Source organism: Hylobates moloch, unplaced genomic scaffold (assembly GCF_009828535.3).
Source record: "Hylobates moloch isolate HMO894 unplaced genomic scaffold, HMol_V3 SCAFFOLD_22, whole genome shotgun sequence".
In the NCBI taxonomy this organism is placed as follows: Eukaryota; Metazoa; Chordata; class Mammalia; order Primates; family Hylobatidae; genus Hylobates; species Hylobates moloch.
Genome location: NW_026652297.1, coordinates 43002706 through 43021811, shown reverse-complemented (window position 1 = coordinate 43021811; position 19106 = coordinate 43002706). Strand labels below are relative to the sequence as shown.

Genomic DNA, 19106 nt, shown 5'->3' with positions numbered 1-19106 from the left:
AAAAAAAAAAAAAAAAAAAGAAACTTTTTTTTTTTTTTAATTAGTTTTTGTTTGTTTGTTTGTGACCGCGTCTCGCTCTGTCACCCAGGCTGGAGTGCAGTGGCACAATCTCGGCTCACTGCAACCTCTGCCTCCCGGGTTTAAGCAATTCTCCTGCCTCAGCCTCCCGAGTAGTTGGGACTACACGCATACACCACCACACCTGGCTAATTTTTTGTATTTTTAGTAGAGACAGGGTGTTTCACCGTGTTAGCCAGGATGGTCTCGACCTCCTGACCTGCCCACCTCAGCCTCCCAAAGTGCTGGGATTACAGCCATGAGCCAACACACTTGGCCTTTTTTTAGGTTTTAAAAACTTTTTTTTTTTTTTTTTTTTTTGAGACAGTCTCACTCTGTCGCCTAGGCTGGAGTGCAGTGGCATGATAAACACTCATTCCAGCCTCAACCTTCTGGGCTCGAGTGATCCTCCTGCCTCAGCCTCTGAAGTAGCTGAGACTACAGATGTGTGCTACTATGCCCAGTTAATTTTTGTATTTTTTGTAGAGACGGGGTTTCACCATATTGCCCAGGCTGGTCTCGAACCCTGGGCTCAAGTGATCCTTCTGCCTTGGCCTCCTCAAGTGCTGGGATTACAGGCATGAGCTACCACTCCCAGCTAGGTTTTTAAAACTTTTTATTTTTAAATAAATAGAAATGTACAGAAAACTAGAAAGCATAGTACAGACACTCCCACATACTTTTTACAGAGATTCAACTTTTTAACAATTACATTTGCTTTATGATTCTCTGTGTGTGTACACACACACACATTTATTTTTCTGAATCATTAGAAAGCAGGCTACATACATCATCAGGTTGCACGCACCATACCTCTTTAACCCTTTAATACCATAATGTGTATTTCCTAAGTATATTCTCTTACATAACCATAATACAGTTATTGAATCCAGGCAACTGAACACTGATAAAATACTTTTATCTAATATTTCATTTTTATCAATGTCTGGTATGTTTTTAAAGCCTGAAATTTTAAACTCATCTTTTTAAATTACAGTAAAGCTAGGATTTTGTCCAAGAGACAAGTAAGAAAAAAGGAATATTATAATCCAATTAAATATATTATACAACCGTAAGTGACCCTACCTAGATAGCAGTGCATAATCAGGTCCTACTGAAAAATAGTTTTCCTTAGTTGAAAATGAAGCTTCAAGGACAAGGAGTTATTACCAGGAATAAATTTCTAGTCAAGTAGGTGGAATCACACTTCTTGGAATTAGGACTAAATCAGTTCATCTGTACTTAGTGACTTCCTGGATAGTATTGCCAAATTTTACCCATCCTACCATACGTACTTACCAGTTTTAAAAGATATTTTTACATCTATTAAGATTCTTAGTAGACGAAGTGATGCTAATCTCAACTTGGAATAAACCCATATGATTAAAGATGATTTTTAAGCCTTGAGGTAATCTAAATCCACAGAAAAAGGTCACAATTTAAGGAGTAAACAAATACATCAGAAGGTAAGAAAAAATAAATGATTAACATTACCACAATGAATGTCAACAGAGATGTTCTCAACTCCTCTCTTCACAGTTCTTGGTCGACCCTGCTCCGTGGGTGTTGAACCCCAATCATCAGACCCTGCAACTGGCTGGTAATGCACCATAAGCTTAAACAGAACAGATCAGAGCAATAAAAATATTCTACAATACAATCATCTTGATACAATGCAGTTTTAAGTGTAGAATCATGTCTTTCAAACCACAGAGTCAAATCTGAACTGGAGTTTTGATATACAACTCGTACGGCTTGAAATGAGAACTGTGAAAATATATTAGGCTAACAGATCTGTCAATAGTCCCTTTCTACATGGAAGACAGGCTCACATAATATGTCAGTGATTTTCTTATTCTACAGTGGCATAATTTTCCATAAGAAAATTATTTTGTATAAGCTGAGCTGGGTAAATAACAGTAGTGGCTACAAGTTTTTAAGTTTCATAATTGTGAATTCAATATAAAATTTGACAAAAGTTATCCTACACAGAGTGCTTAGCAAAAGAAACCAACTGAGTTCTCCCTAATAGTGCAATTAACTTTTTATCCCAACAAGAGAAATGCTTTGTTTTACCTTTGGATTGTGTAAAATAATAATTTCTCTGTTGGGAGATTCCAGTTTCTTTTTCCATTCATCCAAAGTTACAGCAAGCATGTAAGTTTCCTTAAAAGAAAACACATTTCATTAGAGTTCTCTAGCAGCTTTCCTATTAAAACTGAACTTATTCACAAGAATACTATGTATTAATGAGTTTCAATAAGAATATCCTACTCCAATTTATCAAATTTATTTTTAAATTTTTTTGTTGTTGTTTTTTGTTCTGTTTGTCTTACTCTGTTGCCAGGCTGGGTTGCAGTGGCGCAATCTCGGCTCACTGCAACCTCCGCCCCCCGGGTTCAAGCAATTCTCCTGCCTCAGTCTCCCAAGTAGCCAGGATTACAGGCACCCACCACCACACCCGGCTAACTTTTGTATTTTTAGTAGATATGGGGTTTGGCCATAATGGCTAGGCTAGTCTCAAACTCCTGACCTCAGGTGATCCGCCCACCTCGGCCTCCCAAAGTGCCGGGATTATAAGCATGAGCCACAGCACCCAGCCTATTTTTAAATTATTTTGAAATTACAACAGATAGTAGCACCAGGACAAAGGGGGAAAAAAAAACACTCCTAATTCCATCATCTACACTAGATAATTAGTGTTCATATTTTAATATATTTGTTAATATTAATGTTCTAGACCAGGCGTGGTGGCTCATGCCTGTAATCCCAACACTTTGGGAGGCCAAGGCAGGAAGATCACCTGAGGTCTGGCATTCGAGACTAGCCTGGCCAACATGGCAAAACCCCACTTTTACTAAAAATACAAAAATTAGCCAGTGTAAGCCAGGCATGGTGGCTCACACCTGTAATCCCAGCACTTTGGGAGGCCAAGGCAGGCAGATCACTTGAGGTCAGGAGTTCAAGACCAGCCTGACCAACATGGAGAAATCCCGTCTCTACTAAAAATACAAAATTAGCCAGGCATTGTGGCACATGCCTGTAATCCCAGCTATCGGGAGGCTGAGGCAGGAGAATCGCTTGAACTCGGGAGGCAGAGGTTGCGTTGAGCTGAGATCACGCCACTGCACTACAGCCTGGGCAACAAGAGTGGAACTCCGTCTCAAAAAAAAAAAATTAGCCAGTGTGGTGGGGCACGCCTGTAATCCCAGCTACTTAGGAGGGTGAGGCAGGAAAAGTGCTTGAACCCAGGATGCAGAGGTTGCAGTGAGCCGAGATCGCACCACTGGACTCCAGCCTGGGCAACAGAGTGAGACTCTGTCTCAAAAACAAAAACAAAAAAAAGCAAACAAATAAAAAAAACAAGAAAAAGGTCGGGTGCGGTGGCTCACGCCTGTAATCCCAACATTTTGGGAGGCCGAGGCAGGCAGATCACGAGGTCAGGAGCTCGAGACCATCCTGGCTAACATGGTGAAACCCTGTCTCTACTAAAAATACAAAAAATTAGCTGGGTGTGGTGGCGGGCACCTGTAGTCCCAGCTACTTGGGAGGCTGAGACAAGAGAATGGCAAGAACCCAGGAGGCGGAGCTTGCAGTGAGCCAAGATCGTGCCATTGCACTCCAGCCTGGGTGACAGAGCAAGACTCTGTTTCAAAAAAAAAAAAACAAATATTAATGCTCTACTCCAATTTAAAGAAAAATTTGTTTTCAGAGCAAGAAAACTAAAAGCTAAAAAAGATCAATCCTGTGACCACAGCATAATACAGTTTGCATTTGTGTGTGTGTGCATGTATTTTTTTTTGTAGTGTTGGGGTCTCGCTTTGTTGCCCAGGCTGTTCTCAAATTCCTGGGCTCAAGTCATCCTCCTGCCTTGGCCTCACAATGTGCTGGGATTACAGGTGAGAGCCAATGCACCCATCAGTATTTTTTTTTTTTTTTTTTGAGACAGAGTTTTGCTCTTGTTGCCCAGGCTGTAGTTCAATGGTGCAATCTCTGCTCACTACAACCTCTGCCTCCCGGGTTCAAGCAATTCTCTTGCCTCAGCCTCCCAAGTAGCTGGGATTACAGGCGTGCACCACCGTGCCCAGCTAATTTTGTATTTTTAGTAGAGACGAGGTTTCTCCATGTTGGTCAGGCTGGTCTCAAACTCCCAACCTCAGGTGATCCGCCTGCCTCAGCCTCCCAAACTGCTGGGATTACAGGCATGAGCCACCAGGCCCGGAGTATTTTTTTCTTTTTTTACACCTTAAAACACCACAACCATTTCCATTGCATTTTAAAATCTGAAAAAGGCCAAGCACGATGGCTCACACCTGTAATCCCAGCACTTTGGGAGGCCGAGGCCAGCAGATCACTTGAGGTCAGGAGTTCGAGACCAGCCTAGCCAACATGGTGAAACCCCATCTCTAATAAAAATAGAAAAAAATTAGCCAGGCGTGGTGGCAGCCACCTGTAATCCCAGCTACTTGGGAGGCTGAGGCATGAGAATCACCTGAACCTGGGAGGTGGAGGTTACAGTGAGCCAAGATCACACCACTGCACTCCAGACTGGGCAACAGAGCGAGACTCCGTCTCAAAAAAAAAAAAAAAAAAAAAAAATCTGAAAATAGGACTACTTTATCCTGAAACTTGCTTGTAAATAGAAATGCTTTATTATATTTTATAATGTGATGCAGACAGAACCAAAGTCTGTCTGGAAATTTCACAATATGAATTACAAAAGAATGAAAAGATTATTAAATAAGAAAAGGAAAGAATAAGTAAAAAAAGAGTCAAAAGAGTACCTCTAAAACTTGGCTGAAGCTCTCCGAGTAGGGAACATACTTATTGTCTTTGTCCCCCTTGTAAAACCACGTACATCGTCTCACTTCCGATGCTAGTTCATCCCAGTATACAGCATACCGCATCCTCTCCCCCAAATGAACATCATATCTGCCCCCATCAGTAGGAACAACTCTCCCATTACAATCTTTTCCTTTCAAGGATTGAAAAGGGGAAAAGAAGTACATATTTCAAGATAAATCTCCCAACATACAATTATGAGTTATACTCTACATAATGTTATGAAACACATGAATGAACAGTTCCTACTTGGCTAAACACCAAACAAAATGGGATTTAATTCATATCTTTTTCACTACCTACTTTACAAACCGTCAAAACCATTCCTGATTTTAATGAAACATGAAAAAAATACTACCCAAACAGTTTTGTTCTTTTTCTGAGGAAAGAGATAGCAGTGCCCCTTAAAAAAAATTATATAATGTGATTTTTCTGAATTTGCTTGAGGAACCATAAGGTAAATTAATAACCATCATGATGATTCAGTATAAATAGAATCACTCTTGTTTTATAAAAGAAAAGACAAGTGACAAATTAGAGAGTTCACTCTTCTGCACTGTGACACCCCACTCTATACATACTTTTTCCTTTTCTTTTTTTTTTTTTTTTTTGAGACAAGTCTCACTCTATCACCCAGGCTGGAGTCCAGCGGCACAATCTTGGCTCACTGCAACCTCCACCTCCCGGGTTTGAGCAATTCTCCTGCCTCAGCCTCCCAGGTGGCTGAGACTACAGGCACATACCCCGCCGCCCAGCTAATTTTTGTATTTTTAGTAGAGAAGGGGTTTCACCATGCTGGTCAGGCTAATCTCGAACTCCTGACCTCAAGTGATCTGCCCGCCTTGGCCTCCCAAAGTGCTGGGATTACAGATGTGAGCCACTGCGCCCAGCCTTACACATTCTTTATAAAACAAAGTAAAACATAAGCTAGAACATTAAAGATATTACTGGGGGGCTGGGCACAGGGTGTAACACGCCTGTAATCCCAGCACTTTGGGAGGCCCAGGCAGAAAGAATGCTTGAACCTAGGAGTTCAAGACCAGCCTAGACAATATAATTAGGCCCCCAACTCTAAAGAAAAAAAAATTATTGGGTAACTATGCAGAAATAATAATAGATACTGTTTTCAAAATACAGACCAAATTCTTGAATATTATTGATTGGCTAGGTATTAGTGCAAAAGTTCTATATAAAATGCTGTAAGAAATTATTTAACTGGAAAAATCTAAAATTTGGTTTTCATAGCACTCACTATACGGACCATTATATTATAGTTTGAAGAGGGGAATGTCTTTGTCTATTCCAAGTTATAATTTTCACCTACCAGAGCTATACGCCTCTTCCAGCTGCTGTGAATCCTCAGAGTTGAAAGGAATCCATGTCTCCTTAGAATCTATTATCTTACAATAAAACCAATGGGGAGAAACTGGTTCATACAAGCTGCCAGCATCCATGTCTATTAGCTCAAAGGAACTACATGAGTTTGGTGATGGAGATGGATCTGACTGGGACAACTGCTCCTGTTGTGACTGCACTGATGACATTTCGCTCTCTAAAGACAAAAGAAAACTATCAGGAAAATGATCTTAACTGTGTAACTGTTCGCACACATACACACGCACAAAACTAATCATTTTACGGAGCCATTTCTGCAACAACAACAACAAAATCTACATAAAAGAGAAATAATATAAATTAGCAGCTGGATGGGTGGAAGCTTTAAATAAAATGCTTCTATTAGATCAACCATTGCGCGGAGTTCCCAATTCTCTCAGAAAACTGGGTAATTTTACTCAGTCCGTAAGTTATAAAACAAACCCAGAATCACAGGACCACATGCTCGAAACCAGATTGCAACAAAAACATTTTACCCTAATTTCCAATCTAAATGTAGTTAAAGGCAGAAAATTTACTCCAAGTTAGCTGGGTCATGCCCTGTCCTAGTAACGCCAAGGTTTTGGGTTCCAGGCCCCTACCATTACACAACTAATGGAATCTTAAAATACAAAAAATAAAACTATTCGCTTAGGAACCAATCATTTTTGATGGATACTTGAAGTCGCTTAATGGGTGGTGGTACAAATTGGGAAAAGACGAAACCTCGCCTGGGGCCACGGTGCGCACACGCACGCCCACTCCCATAGCCAAAATCTCAGATGAAAGGTAACAAGCGACCTCAAAAGCCTCTTCCCGCAGAGGCGGCTCTGACCAGCTGTTTCTACCTCTCCAACACTCCTTCCATTCGGCAACGATCAGCGCCGCAGGCACCAGAAGGACACTTCTAAGCTGCCCCGTAGGGCGGGGGGCAGGAGGGCATCTCGCGCGGGCCCGGCGGGACAGCAGACACCGGCTTTCGGCTCCATTGTCCTTTTCCCCACACAGACTTACCTCAGCCACCTTGGCGCGCCCCTGGTCCCCGCGACCCTAGGCCCTGGCGCCCCGCTCCGGGCCCTCGGAGCTCAGGCTCAGGTCGTCCGCCCGCAGCCCCGCGACAGCAGCAGGGCAGCCAGTGCAGACCACAGGGTTCACAGGGTGCCCAGAGTTCCCCCAGGCTCGGGGCTTCCCGGGAGCCGAGGTTCCCCCCCCGCGCCCGCATCCCGGCCCCGCAGCGCTGCGCCGCCCACCTGCACCCAGCCCGGCCTCCCTCGGTCCAGCCGCCCGCCCGACGCGGTCTCACCTGGCGGCCCCGCCACTCCTCAGGCTCTCCTGCCCTCCCTGAGGAGGACACTGCATGGCCCGGCCGCGGCCTTTACCCCAGCACGGGCGGGGCGCGGCGGAGCAGGGCGGAACCTGCAGCCCCGCCGGGCTCGCGCCGAACACCAGGCGCTACGGCGCTCCCAGTAGGCGAGTAGCGGGCCCGGATGCCTGGCGAAAAGGTGAGGCGGCGGGGAGCGCGGCGCGCGACCGCAGGTGGGGCGCGCAGGGCCGCAGGGCACGGGCTGCAAGTGTCGCGAGAGGTGGAGGGAGTCGCGCGAGACGTGGCTCTTCCTGCGGGCTGGGAACTGCAGCGCCGGGCGGCGGGCTGCTGGCGGCTGAGGTCTAACTGCGGGGGAGAGTTTCGAGTGTCCGTGGCGGAATGGGCTTCGAGATCAGTTTCTAGTATCCGTGACGGAAGGGGCTTCGAGATCAGTTTCGAGTGTCCGTGGCGGAAGAGGCTTTGAGGCGGCCCCTCACGTACGCGGCGGGAAAGTCGGACTGATCCTCGGGATAAGCTGCAGACCCTACTAGTGCGCCAGGGGCGGCGCGGTGACCACTGGACGCAGGGACGCCGCGGCCCCGGGATCAGCGGACTAGGGCGGAGGGCGCAGCCACAGCCGCCCCACTCCTGGCCTCTGTTTCTGGGTGCTGAGAACGGGTGTCACTGGCATTTGCCAGGAAAAAAGGCTTTGGCCCCTCCTCCGTGCATTTATTATGATTTAGAGGTTACCAAAGAGGTATCCCTAAAAAATGTAGAGGTGTCGGGCGTGGTGACGGCGCCTGGATCTGAGCTACTCAGGAGGCTGAGGCTGAAGGATCGCCCCAGCCCATTGGTGCCAGCTGCATGAGCCCAGATGGCGCCAGTGCACTCCAGCCTGGGTAACACTGCGACACTAGTCTCTAAACAAACAATAAAATTTATATATATATATATATATATATATATTTTTTTTTTTTTTTGTAGAGGTAACCTTAACAGGATTTAAAAGATGCCAGGGAGGTTGGAGATGAGATACTGCCGTCCAAACAGGAAGACATAACTGAGGTGAAAAGTTGAAAGGGGCTGGACGCAGTGGCTCACGCCTGTAATCCCAACACTTTGGGAGGCCAGGAGTTCAAGACCAGCCTGGCCAACGTGGTGAAACGCCATCTCTACTAAAAATATAAAAGTTAGCCGGTGGTGGTGGCTCGCGCCTGTAATTACAGCTGCTTGGGAGGCTGAGGTGGGAGGATCACTTGAACCCGGGAGGCGGAGGTTGCAGTGAGCCAAGATCGCAGCCACTGCACTCCAGCCTGGGCAACAGAGGGAGACTTCATCTCAAAAAAAGAAAAAAAGAGAGAAATTTCCCGCAGTCATGAGGTCGAGTACAGGCCCTGCCCGACTCTCCTTAGTATTTTATTTTAATACCTTTTGGTATTTAAAAAGATATTTTCCTATATTCTAACTATAGGGCAATGAATTCGGGAATTTTTTTTCAGTTTTTGTTTTTTGTTTTTTTTTGTTTACTTGTATTTTTTTTTTTTTTTTTTTTTTTGTTTTGTAGATGAGATTTTTGTATGTCACCCGGCTGGAGTGCAGTGGCACGATCTCGGCTCACTGCAACCTCCGCCTCCCGGATTCAAGCGATTCTCCTGCCTCAGCCTCCGGAATAGCTGGGATTATAGGCATGCGCCACCACGCCCAGCTAATTTTTGTATTTTTAGTAGAGACAGGGTTTCATCGTGTTGGCCAGGATGGTCTCGATCTCTTGACCTCGTGATCCACCTGCCTCGGCCTCCCAAAGTGCTGGGATTACAGGCATGAGCCACCTTGCCTGGCCTATTTCAGTTTTGTTATTTCTTCACAAACAGAAAAAGAAAACAAATTTTTGTAACACATTTATTCTCTTTACAAATTAACAGCCACACACAAATATCCCCAAGTTAACACCTTCCCTTCAAATTTATTACACTTAGAATAGCTTCTGCAAGGCCGGGCACGGCGGCTCACGCCTGTTAATCTCAGCACTTTGGGAGACCCAGGCAGGCCGATTTAGCAAGGGGTGGAGCTAAAATCACGAACCCACACAGTGTGACTTCAGAGTCTGCACCTAAGTAACTTGTGTAAAATCAGTCAGGTCTAAGTGACAGAACTGGAACTTGAATTTAGGTTTTCTATCTTCAAATCCTGTGGTAGCCTCTATACCAGCTGTTCTCAAATTTGGAGGGCTGTCTCAAAAAAAAAAGAAAGTGGATTGCAATGTGTAGTTTGAAAATATATCAGTAAACTTTTCATATTCTGATACTATTAAAATCCATTGGTCTGTCTTGCACTTTGTTTTATTTTTGTTGTTTTGAGTAAAGTGAAAGCAAGTTTATTAAGAAAGTAAAGGAATAAAAGAATGGCTACTCCATAGGCAAAGCAGCCTATCTTGCACTTTGAATGGATCTTTTACCCATGTGTGACTTAAGACATGTATTGTTCATTTGGCAAAATAACAGTTCACTGAGCTATGTAGATCTTCCAAATGTTAATGTATTTTATTATACATTTTTAAAAAAATTACCGATCTCATCAGAAAAGTCTTTAATATTGGTAAGCTGTCAAGCTCAGAGTAGCAGGTACAAGTTTTCCAATATTCTGCTTTTTTCTTGAAAGGTCAAATTTTATCATTGGCAACAAATGATAAATTGTCTTCCTTGAAGTGACAAGTCTCCTTTGTTTTCAAATACATTTCTGCTAAATACTTACATACAAATAGCTATAGTTTGTCCCTTGTACTTTCTTTTTTTTTTTTTTGAGACAGAGTCTCGCTCTGTCGCCCAGGCTGGAGTTCAGTGGCACGATCTCAGCTCACTGCAATCTCCGCCTCCCGAGTTCACGCCATTCTCCTGCCTCAGCCTCCCGAGTAGCTGGGACTACAGGCACCCGCCAACGCGCCCAGGTAATTTTTTGTATTTTCAGTAGAGATGGGGTTTCACCGTGGTCTGGATCTCCTGACCTCGTGATCTGCCCACCGCAGCCTCCCAAAGTGCTGGGATTACAGGCATGAGCCACCGCGCCCGGCCTGTCCCTTGTACTTTCAAATAAAAATGATGTTGCATGAAAAAAGAGCTTCTAGTTCAGCTTCCAATTGAAATAGTCACTCAAGTTCTTTTTCTTCAAGACACCACCATCTTACTTTTGGTATGCAACAAAATGGTTTTATGGGCCACAGTGACTCATGCCTGTAATCAAGCACTTTGGGAGGCTGAGGCTGGCGGATTGCATGAGTCCAGAAGTTTGAGACCATCCTGAGTAACATGACGAAAGCCATCTCTAAAAAAAAAAAAAAAAATTAGCTGAGCATGGTGGCACAGACCTGTAGTCCCAACTACTCAGAAGGCTGAGGCAGGAGAATGGCTTGAGCCCAGGAAGGGGAGGTTGCAGTGAGCTGTAATCACCATATCTGGTTAATTTTTAAATTTTTCTTAGAGACAGGGTCTCAGTACATTGCCCAGTCTGGTCTTGAACTCCAGGCTCAAGTGATCCTCCCACTTCGGCCTCCTAAAGTGCCCAGCAGGAATCTGCATTTTAAATAGTTACCACACATTATCTGGATGCAAGTGTTTGGGATCCACATAGTATAAATTTTAGTTTCCCCAAAAGTCTGCATACATAGGTAGTTTCAGGCAAATAGAATATCTTACTGTGCCCCTTAAAAACCCATGGCCAGGCGCGGTGGCTCATGCATGTAAAAACTTTGGGAGGCTGAGGTGGGTGGATCACGAAGTCAGGAGATCGAGACCATCCTGGCCAACGTGGTGAAACCCTGTTTCTACTAAAAATACAAAAAGTTAGCCAGGCTTAGTGGCGCGCTCCTGTAGTCCCAGCTACTCAAGAGGCTGAGGCAGGAGAATGGTGTGAACCCAGGAGGTGGAGCTTGCAGTGAGCCGAGATCGTGCCACTGCACTCCAGCCTGGGCAACAGAGTGAGACTCTGTCTTAAAATAAATAATAAAAAATAAAAACACAGGCCGGGCGCGGTGGCTCACGCTTGTAATCCCAGCACTTTGGGAGGCCGAGGCGGGCGGATCACGAGGTCAGGAGATCGAGACCACGGTGAAACCCCGTCTCTACTAAAAATACAAAAAATTAGCCGGGCGTGGTGGCGGGCGCCTGTAGTCCCAGCTACTCGGAGAGGCTGAGGCAGGAGAATGGCGTGAACCCGGGAGGCGGAGCTTGCAGTGAGCCGAGATTGCGCCACTGCACTCCAGCCTGGGCGACAGAGCGAGACTCCGTCTCAAATAAATAAATAAATAAATAAATAAATAAATAAATAAATAAAAACACACTTAATGTTACTGGCTGTTGTTTGTGGTTGTGTATCAGCCTTTTACCAGACAAGCCTTAACAGGTAAAATGTAAAACAATCTCTACTTTCTCCCTTTCAATGTTGTAGTGCAAGAGGCAGCAAACTTTTTTTCTGTAAAGGGCCAGATAAATTCTTTAGGTTCTCCTGGCCATAAGGCTCTGTCACAACTAATCACTTCTCCTGTTGCAGCACTAAAGCAACCAGAGAGGAGATGTAAACTGATAAGTGTGGCTGTGTCCCAGTAAAGCGCAGGCAGGGGTTTAATTTGATCTCAGGTAGTAGCTTGCTGACCCCATGCTCCTAGTGCAGAAGATAATGCTAATGGCCAGTAAGTTGTCTAAAGAGCAAAACCAAGAATGTAGGGGTCATAAACAACTGGATCTTACATCCAAAGCTGGAATAATTGTTTTTAGAGGCAGAAGTCCTCAATCCCAGATTGACATCCAGAGTGAAGAAAACTTCACAGTTGCCTCTGATGCTGACTATAAAATAACAAGACCAGGGCTTTGGGCTCTGACAGTGATTTTCAAACTTTCACCGCTCACTGCAGCTTCAACCTCCCAGACTCAGATGATCCTCCCACCTCAGCCTTCCAAGTAGCTGAGACCACAGGTGTGCACCACCACATCCTGCGAATTTTTTTATTATTTGTAGAGACAGGGTCTTACTATGTTGCCCAGGTTGGTCTCAAACTCCTGGGCTCAAGCGATCCTCCCACTTTGGCCTCCCAAAGTGCTGGGATTACAGGCATGAGCCACCATGCCCAACCCTAAGTAGGTTCTTAAAATGTAGATTTTCAGATCCAACACGATCTTAAATGTAGATTCAGAAACATAGATTAAAACGTAGATTTTCAGAATCCAACAAGATTCTGATTTGACTAGAACATTTAATCAGAGGGGTCCATATTGTGACGGTTAATTTTAGGTGTCAGCTTGACTAGATTAAGGAATACCTAGAGAACTGGTAAAACATTACTTCTGGGTGTGTCTGTGATGTGTCTGTGAGGGTGTTTCCAGAAGAGATTGGCACGTGAGGTGGTGAACAGACCTCTCTGAGGGGGCAGAAGGTGTGAAGATAAATTTGTGTCCCATGTGAATGCTCATCAAAGGGTGACCTCAGCAGAAGAGAACTTTAATAACCAAGTAGATAGGATGATCTATTCTGTGGATACTAGTCAGCCTCTGGCCCCTGCCACCCCTGTCATTGCCCAGTCACCCCTGTCATTGCTCATGAAGAAATTGGCCGTGGTAGCAGGCATAAATGTTTTTGCATGGCTCAGCAACATGGACTCCCACTCACCAAGGCTGACCTGGCTATGGCTACCTCTGAGTGCTCAATCTGACAGCAACAGAGACCAGCACTGAGCCCCTGATTGTGGCACCATTACCTGGGGTGATCAGCCAGCCACCTGGTGGCAGGCTGATTACACTGGATGGCTTCCATCAGGGAAGGGGCAATGTTTTGCTCTTACTAGAATAGACACTGGATAGGATTTGCATTCCCTGCCCATAAGGCTTCTGCCAAAATCATCATCCCTAGATTTACAGAAAGCCTTATCCACTGTCATAGTATTCCATACAGCAGTGCTCTGACCCAGCAGTGCTCTCACTCACTTCACAGCCAAGAAAGTGTGAAAATGGGCTCACGCTCATGGAATTCACTAGTCTTACCATGTTGCCCACCATCCTGAAGCAGCTGGCTTGACAGAGTGGTGAAATGGTCTTTTGAAATCACAGTTACAGCACCAGCTATCTGGTAATACTTGGCAGGACAGGGACAACCTATAGGTGCTCTGAATCGGCATCCAATATATGGAACTGTTTCTCCCATAGCCAGGATTCATACGTCCAGGAATCAAGGGGCGGAAATGGGAGTGGCACCACTGACCATTATCCCTAGTGACCCACTAGCAAAATTTTTGCTGCCTATTCCCAAGACTTTATGCTCTGCTGGCCTAAAGGTCTTAGTTCCACAGAGAGGAATGCTGCTACCAGGAACCACAACGATTCCACTGAACTGGAAATTCAGACTGATACCCAGCCACTTTGGGCTCCTCATGCATCTGAGTCAAAAGGCCAAGAAGGGAATTACTATGTTGCTGGGGTGACTGATCCAGACTACCAAGGGGAAACTGGCCTACTACTCCCTAGTGAAGGTAAGGAAGAGTAAGTGTGGAATACGGGAAGTGCCTTAGGGCGTCTCTCAGTATTACCATGCTCCGAGATTAAGGTCTGTGGGAAACTACAACAACCCAATCTAGGCAGGACTACAAATGGCCCAGACTCTTCAGGAATGAAGGTTTGGGTCACTCTGCCAGGTAAAGAACCACAACAGCCAGCTAAGGTGCTTGCTGAAGGCAAAGAGAATACAGAATAAGGGTTTTCGCTGGTATTTATAACTAACTTATTCTACAAATGGGCAGTAGTAGTTATAAATACCAGCTAAAACCATGTTACAGAAACATGAAACAGTCACATACAGGCTGGGTGTGGTGGCTCATGCCTGTAATCCCAACACTTTGGAAGGCCGAGCTGAGCAGATCACTTAAGGCCAGGAGTTTGAGACCAGCCCGGCCAACATGGTGAAGCCCCGTCTCTACAAAAAAAAAATAATAATAAAATAAGAACAAAAATTAGCCAGGTGTGGTGGCACACACCTGTAATCCCAGCTACTTGGGAGGCTGAGGCAAGAGAATCGCTGGAACCTGGGAGGTGGAGGTTGCAGTCAGCCAAGATCATGCCACTGCACTCCAGCCTGGGCGATAGAGTGAGACCCTGTGTATTATCCTGTTTTCACACTGCTAATAAAGACATACCCGAGACTGGGTAATTTATAAAGGAAAGCAGTTTAATTGACTCACAGTTCAGCATAGTGGCAGAGGCCTCAGTAAACTTCCCATCGTGGCAGAAGGGGAAGCAAATACATCCTTCTTCACATGGCAGCAGCAAGAAGTGCCAAGCAAAAGGAGTAAAAGCCCCTTACAAAACCATCAGATCTCATGAGAACTCACTATCATGAGAACAGCAGCATGGGGGTAACAGCCTCCATGATTCAATTACCTCCCACCGGGTCCCTCTCATGACACATGAGGATTATGGGAACTACAATTGAAGATGAGATTTGGGTGAGTACACAGCCAAACTATATCACTCTGTCTGAAAAAAAAGTCACATGTGTATATTTATTTATACACACACACACACACACACACACACATACTTTTTTTTGAGACAGGATCTCCCTGTCACCCAGGCTGCAGTGTAGAGCTGCATGATCACAGCTCACTGCAGTCTCGACCTCCCGGGCTCGAGTGATCCTCCCACCTGAGACTCCCAAAGTGCTGGGAGTACAGGCATGAGCCACAGTACCCAGCCATATGCATATATTGAGCAAATATCTGTTTTTATTCCTTCTTTATAATACAACATAAGACATATTGACTTTACATCAATATGTAAGTACTGTTAATTTTACATCATAGTATTTAAGTTATGGGATATCAGGAAAAGAGTAAACATCACCCAAGAACTTCACCTTCTCTTCTCGGGATGGGATTAATGCATTTCTCATTGTACATATGATAGTTGCGTCATGGTAGGCAGAAATAATACCCTGCTATTATCTTTATTTTGAGATTAAATATAGTTTAAGGAGAAGCACATGGGTGCCAAGTTCATAAGAGGTGGACTTGTGATGCTTAATTTTAGGTGTCAATTTGACTGGATTAAGGAATACCTATAGAACTGGTGAAGCATCACTTCTGGGTGTGTCCATGAGGGTGTTTCTAGAGGAGACTGGAATATGAGTCTGTGGATTGAGTGGGGGAGATCAGTGTAGGAAGGCACCATCCAATCAGCTGGGGTCTCAGAACAAAGAAGACAGAGAAAAGGGCCGGGCGTGGTGACTCATGCCTGTAATCCCAGCACTTTGGGAGGTGAGATGGACGGATCACGAGGTCAGGAGTTTGAGACCAGCCTGACCAACATGATGAAACCCCATCTCTACTAAAAATACAAAAATTAGCCGGGTGTGATGGCGCGTGCCTGTAATCCTAGCTACTCAGGAGGCTGAGGCAGGAGAATCATTTGAACCCAGGAGGCAGAGGTTGCAGTGAGCCGAGATCAGTCACTGCACTCCAGCCTGGGTGACAGAGCGAGACTCCATCAAAAAAAAGAAAGAAAAGAAAGAGAAAAGGCAATTTCTTCTCTCTCTCTCTCCCCTGGAGCTTGAGACACTCTTCTGACCTTGGACATTAGAACTCCAGGACTTGCACCAGCAGCCTCACATGTTCTCAGGCCTTTGGCCTCAGACAGAATTACACTATTGGCTTCCCTGGTTCTGAGGCTTTCACACTTGGACCGAGCCATGCTACTGGCATCCCAGGGTCTCCAGCTTGCAGATGGCATGTCCTGGGACTTCTCAGCCTCCATAATCACATGAGCTAATTCCCTAATAAATCCCCTGTCATCTATCTGTCTATACTATCAGTCCTGTCTCTGGAGAACTCTAAGAAAATGAATCTATACTTTAATCAAGAATATGCAGGCTACAGCTGTGAGGCAAGATGCTTTGAATCAGGAAACAAGAAGACTTGAGCTTTCAGCTGTACCACTTACTGATAAAGTAAGAATGTTAGAATTAGAAGAAACATTAGAGACAACAGAATGATGTTATCTTCCAGCCCAAAGTCAGTGGTTTTTATAAGCTCATAAACCAGTCATGAAAATGCATTTTATTACTTTACAGCAACAACTGAAAAGTTCCTGCCCTCAACGTGAATAATTTCTCTTAGATATTTCGCTTTGAGGAAGGTGATTTATATTTATGATTTCTCTGTCTTACATAAATGAGGGCCAAATTTGTTTTGAGAGCAAGTAATAGCTTCAGTTTAAGCTGTGCAGCAAGGTGGCTCTCCTCTAGCCCTGGGAGGTTTCCAACAAGCCAAGGTTTCTTCTCAGCTAGGGTTGCCAGACTGAGCAAATGTAAATGTAGCAAATGGAAATATAAAATGTAAAATGTTTAGAAAAAAATAGGAGAAAATCTCCAGGAACTATGGGTAAACAATGAGTTCTTAGAGACTTGACATCAAAATCTCCATCCTTTAAAGGAAAAAATGATAAACTGGACATCATCAGAATTAAAAACTTTACTCTGTGAAAGACCCTCTTAAGAGTATGAAAAGACAAGCTACAGACTGGGATAAAATATTTGCAAACTACGTATCTGACAAAGGTCTAGTATCTAGAAAACAAAGAACTCTCAAAACTCACTAATGAAAAGACAAAAAAAAATGTGAGCTAAATCTTGGTTTCTACTACCAATCTTCAATTAGAGGACACAGGACTCCTTGGAGAAATAACTGATTCTTGGACTGGAATAGGAAAAATACAGGATGAGCCTGGAGCATCTCACAGTAGCAGAAAGTTTAGAAGGGCTTAAAAAAAACCCCACAAAACGATGGGTGTATGTCAGAAGGGTAATGGAATCAATGGAAAGAGCCGGCCAAAGTGGAACAATTTGAGCAACAAAATGAATAAGGTAGCATTAGAGCATAACCCAAAGTATAAAATAAATATCCATGAGTCCATACTCAATAAATAAGAGATTAGGTCAATCTTCCTTGTAGAGAAATTCAAAATAATGTATATAGATATTCCACTCCCAAGGAGATGAAGAATAAGTTCCACACTCCTTAAGTGTACAGCTGTGTATAGTGACTTTCTTCCAGCGTATAGTGTGAAAAATGGACAAAAAAGAGTAACCGTATAGTGAAGAAGTGTGACCAACACTACCTCAGCCAGGTGATTAAGGTTAATGTTAACAGTACAAGTCATGTTGATAGCATATGCCCTTGATATGACTGATAAGAAGGGTAAGTCGCCTCTGTGGTCTTCCTCCCCAAAACCCACAGCCCCCGTCTAATTATGAGAAAAACAGACAAATCCCAATAGAGGGATGTCCTAAAAAAATACTTTGCCAGTACTCGGCAAAACTGTCAAAGTCATCAAAAACAAGGAAAGCCTAAGAAAATGTCAAAGCCAAGAGGCCCCTAATGAGACATGATGACCAAATGTAAGGTGGTATCCTGGATGGAATCTCAGAAGAGAAAAGGGATATTAGGTAAAAACTGAGAAAACTAAATAAAGTATGGCCTTTTGTTAGTAAGAATCAGTATTGATCCATTATGACCGATGCACAACACTGAGTTAAGGTGTTAATAGGGGAAACTGGGTGAGGGGCGTATGGGAATTCTCTGTAGCATCAAGTATCATCAAGTATCATCACAGGTTTTCTGTAAGACTAAACTATCCTAAAATTAAAAGTTTATTAAAATAAACCTAATTAGAAAATAGGCAAAATACTTGCAATATACTTCACAGAAGAGAATATACAGATGGCAAATTAGCACATGAAAAGATATTCAACATCATTAGCCATTAGATAAATGCAAGTTAAACAACAATGACATATCAAAACACACCTATCATTATGGCCAAAATAAAAAATAGTGATAATACCAACTACTGGCAAGGATACAGAGAAACTCATACATTGCCCGTGAGAATGTAAAATGATATAGCCACTCCAGAAAAATATGGCAGTTTCTTTTTTTTTTTTTTTTTTTTGAGACGGAGTCTCGCTCTGTCACCCAGGCTGGAGTGCAGTGTTGCGATCTCCGCTCGCTGCAAGCTCCGCCTCCCGGGCTCACGCCATTCTCCTGCCTCAGCCTCCGGAGTAGCTGGGACTACAGTTTCTTTAAAGATTATATGAACAACTAAAATAGGACCCAGAATTGCACTCCTAGGCATTATTTCATCTCATAAGAAATAAAAACTCTTTTTTTTAGACGGAGTCTCGCTGTGTTGTCAGGCTGGAGTGCAGTGGTGCAATCTCAGCTCACTCCAACCTCTGACTCCCTGGTTCAAGCAATTCTTCCAAGTAGCTGGAATTACACGCACGCGCTGCCACACCCAGCTAATTTTTGTATTTTTAGTAGAGACGGGGTTTCACCATGTTGGCCAGGATGGTCTTGATCTCCTGACCTCGTGATCTGCCCACCTCAGCCTCCCAAAGTGCTGGGATTACAGGCGTGAGCCACCGCGCCTGGCCAATAAATAAAAACTTGTATCTACACAAAAACCTGTACAAGAATGTACACAGAAGCTTCATTCAA

The 19106-nt window shown here is 44.2% G+C and overlaps 1 protein-coding gene across 3 annotated transcripts in view; it reads right to left on the bottom strand.

Moving 5' to 3' along the window:
• Positions 1 to 7851, bottom strand: part of DDHD2 (DDHD domain containing 2) — a 32051-nt gene extending 24200 nt beyond the window's left edge. For all 3 annotated transcript variants that reach the window (XM_032144035.2, XM_032144033.2, XM_032144036.2), the window contains exons 1-5: positions 7577 to 7851; positions 6224 to 6451; positions 4842 to 5032; positions 2134 to 2223; positions 1552 to 1672 (exon numbers count right to left, since the gene is read on the bottom strand). In XM_032144035.2, coding sequence (XP_031999926.1) covers positions 1552 to 1672; positions 2134 to 2223; positions 4842 to 5032; positions 6224 to 6443 — 622 coding nt within the window. In that variant the 5' untranslated portion in view covers positions 6444 to 6451; positions 7577 to 7851. The remainder of the gene's footprint in view (positions 1 to 1551; positions 1673 to 2133; positions 2224 to 4841; positions 5033 to 6223; positions 6452 to 7576) is intronic.
• Positions 7852 to 19106: the final 11255 nt, after the last annotated feature.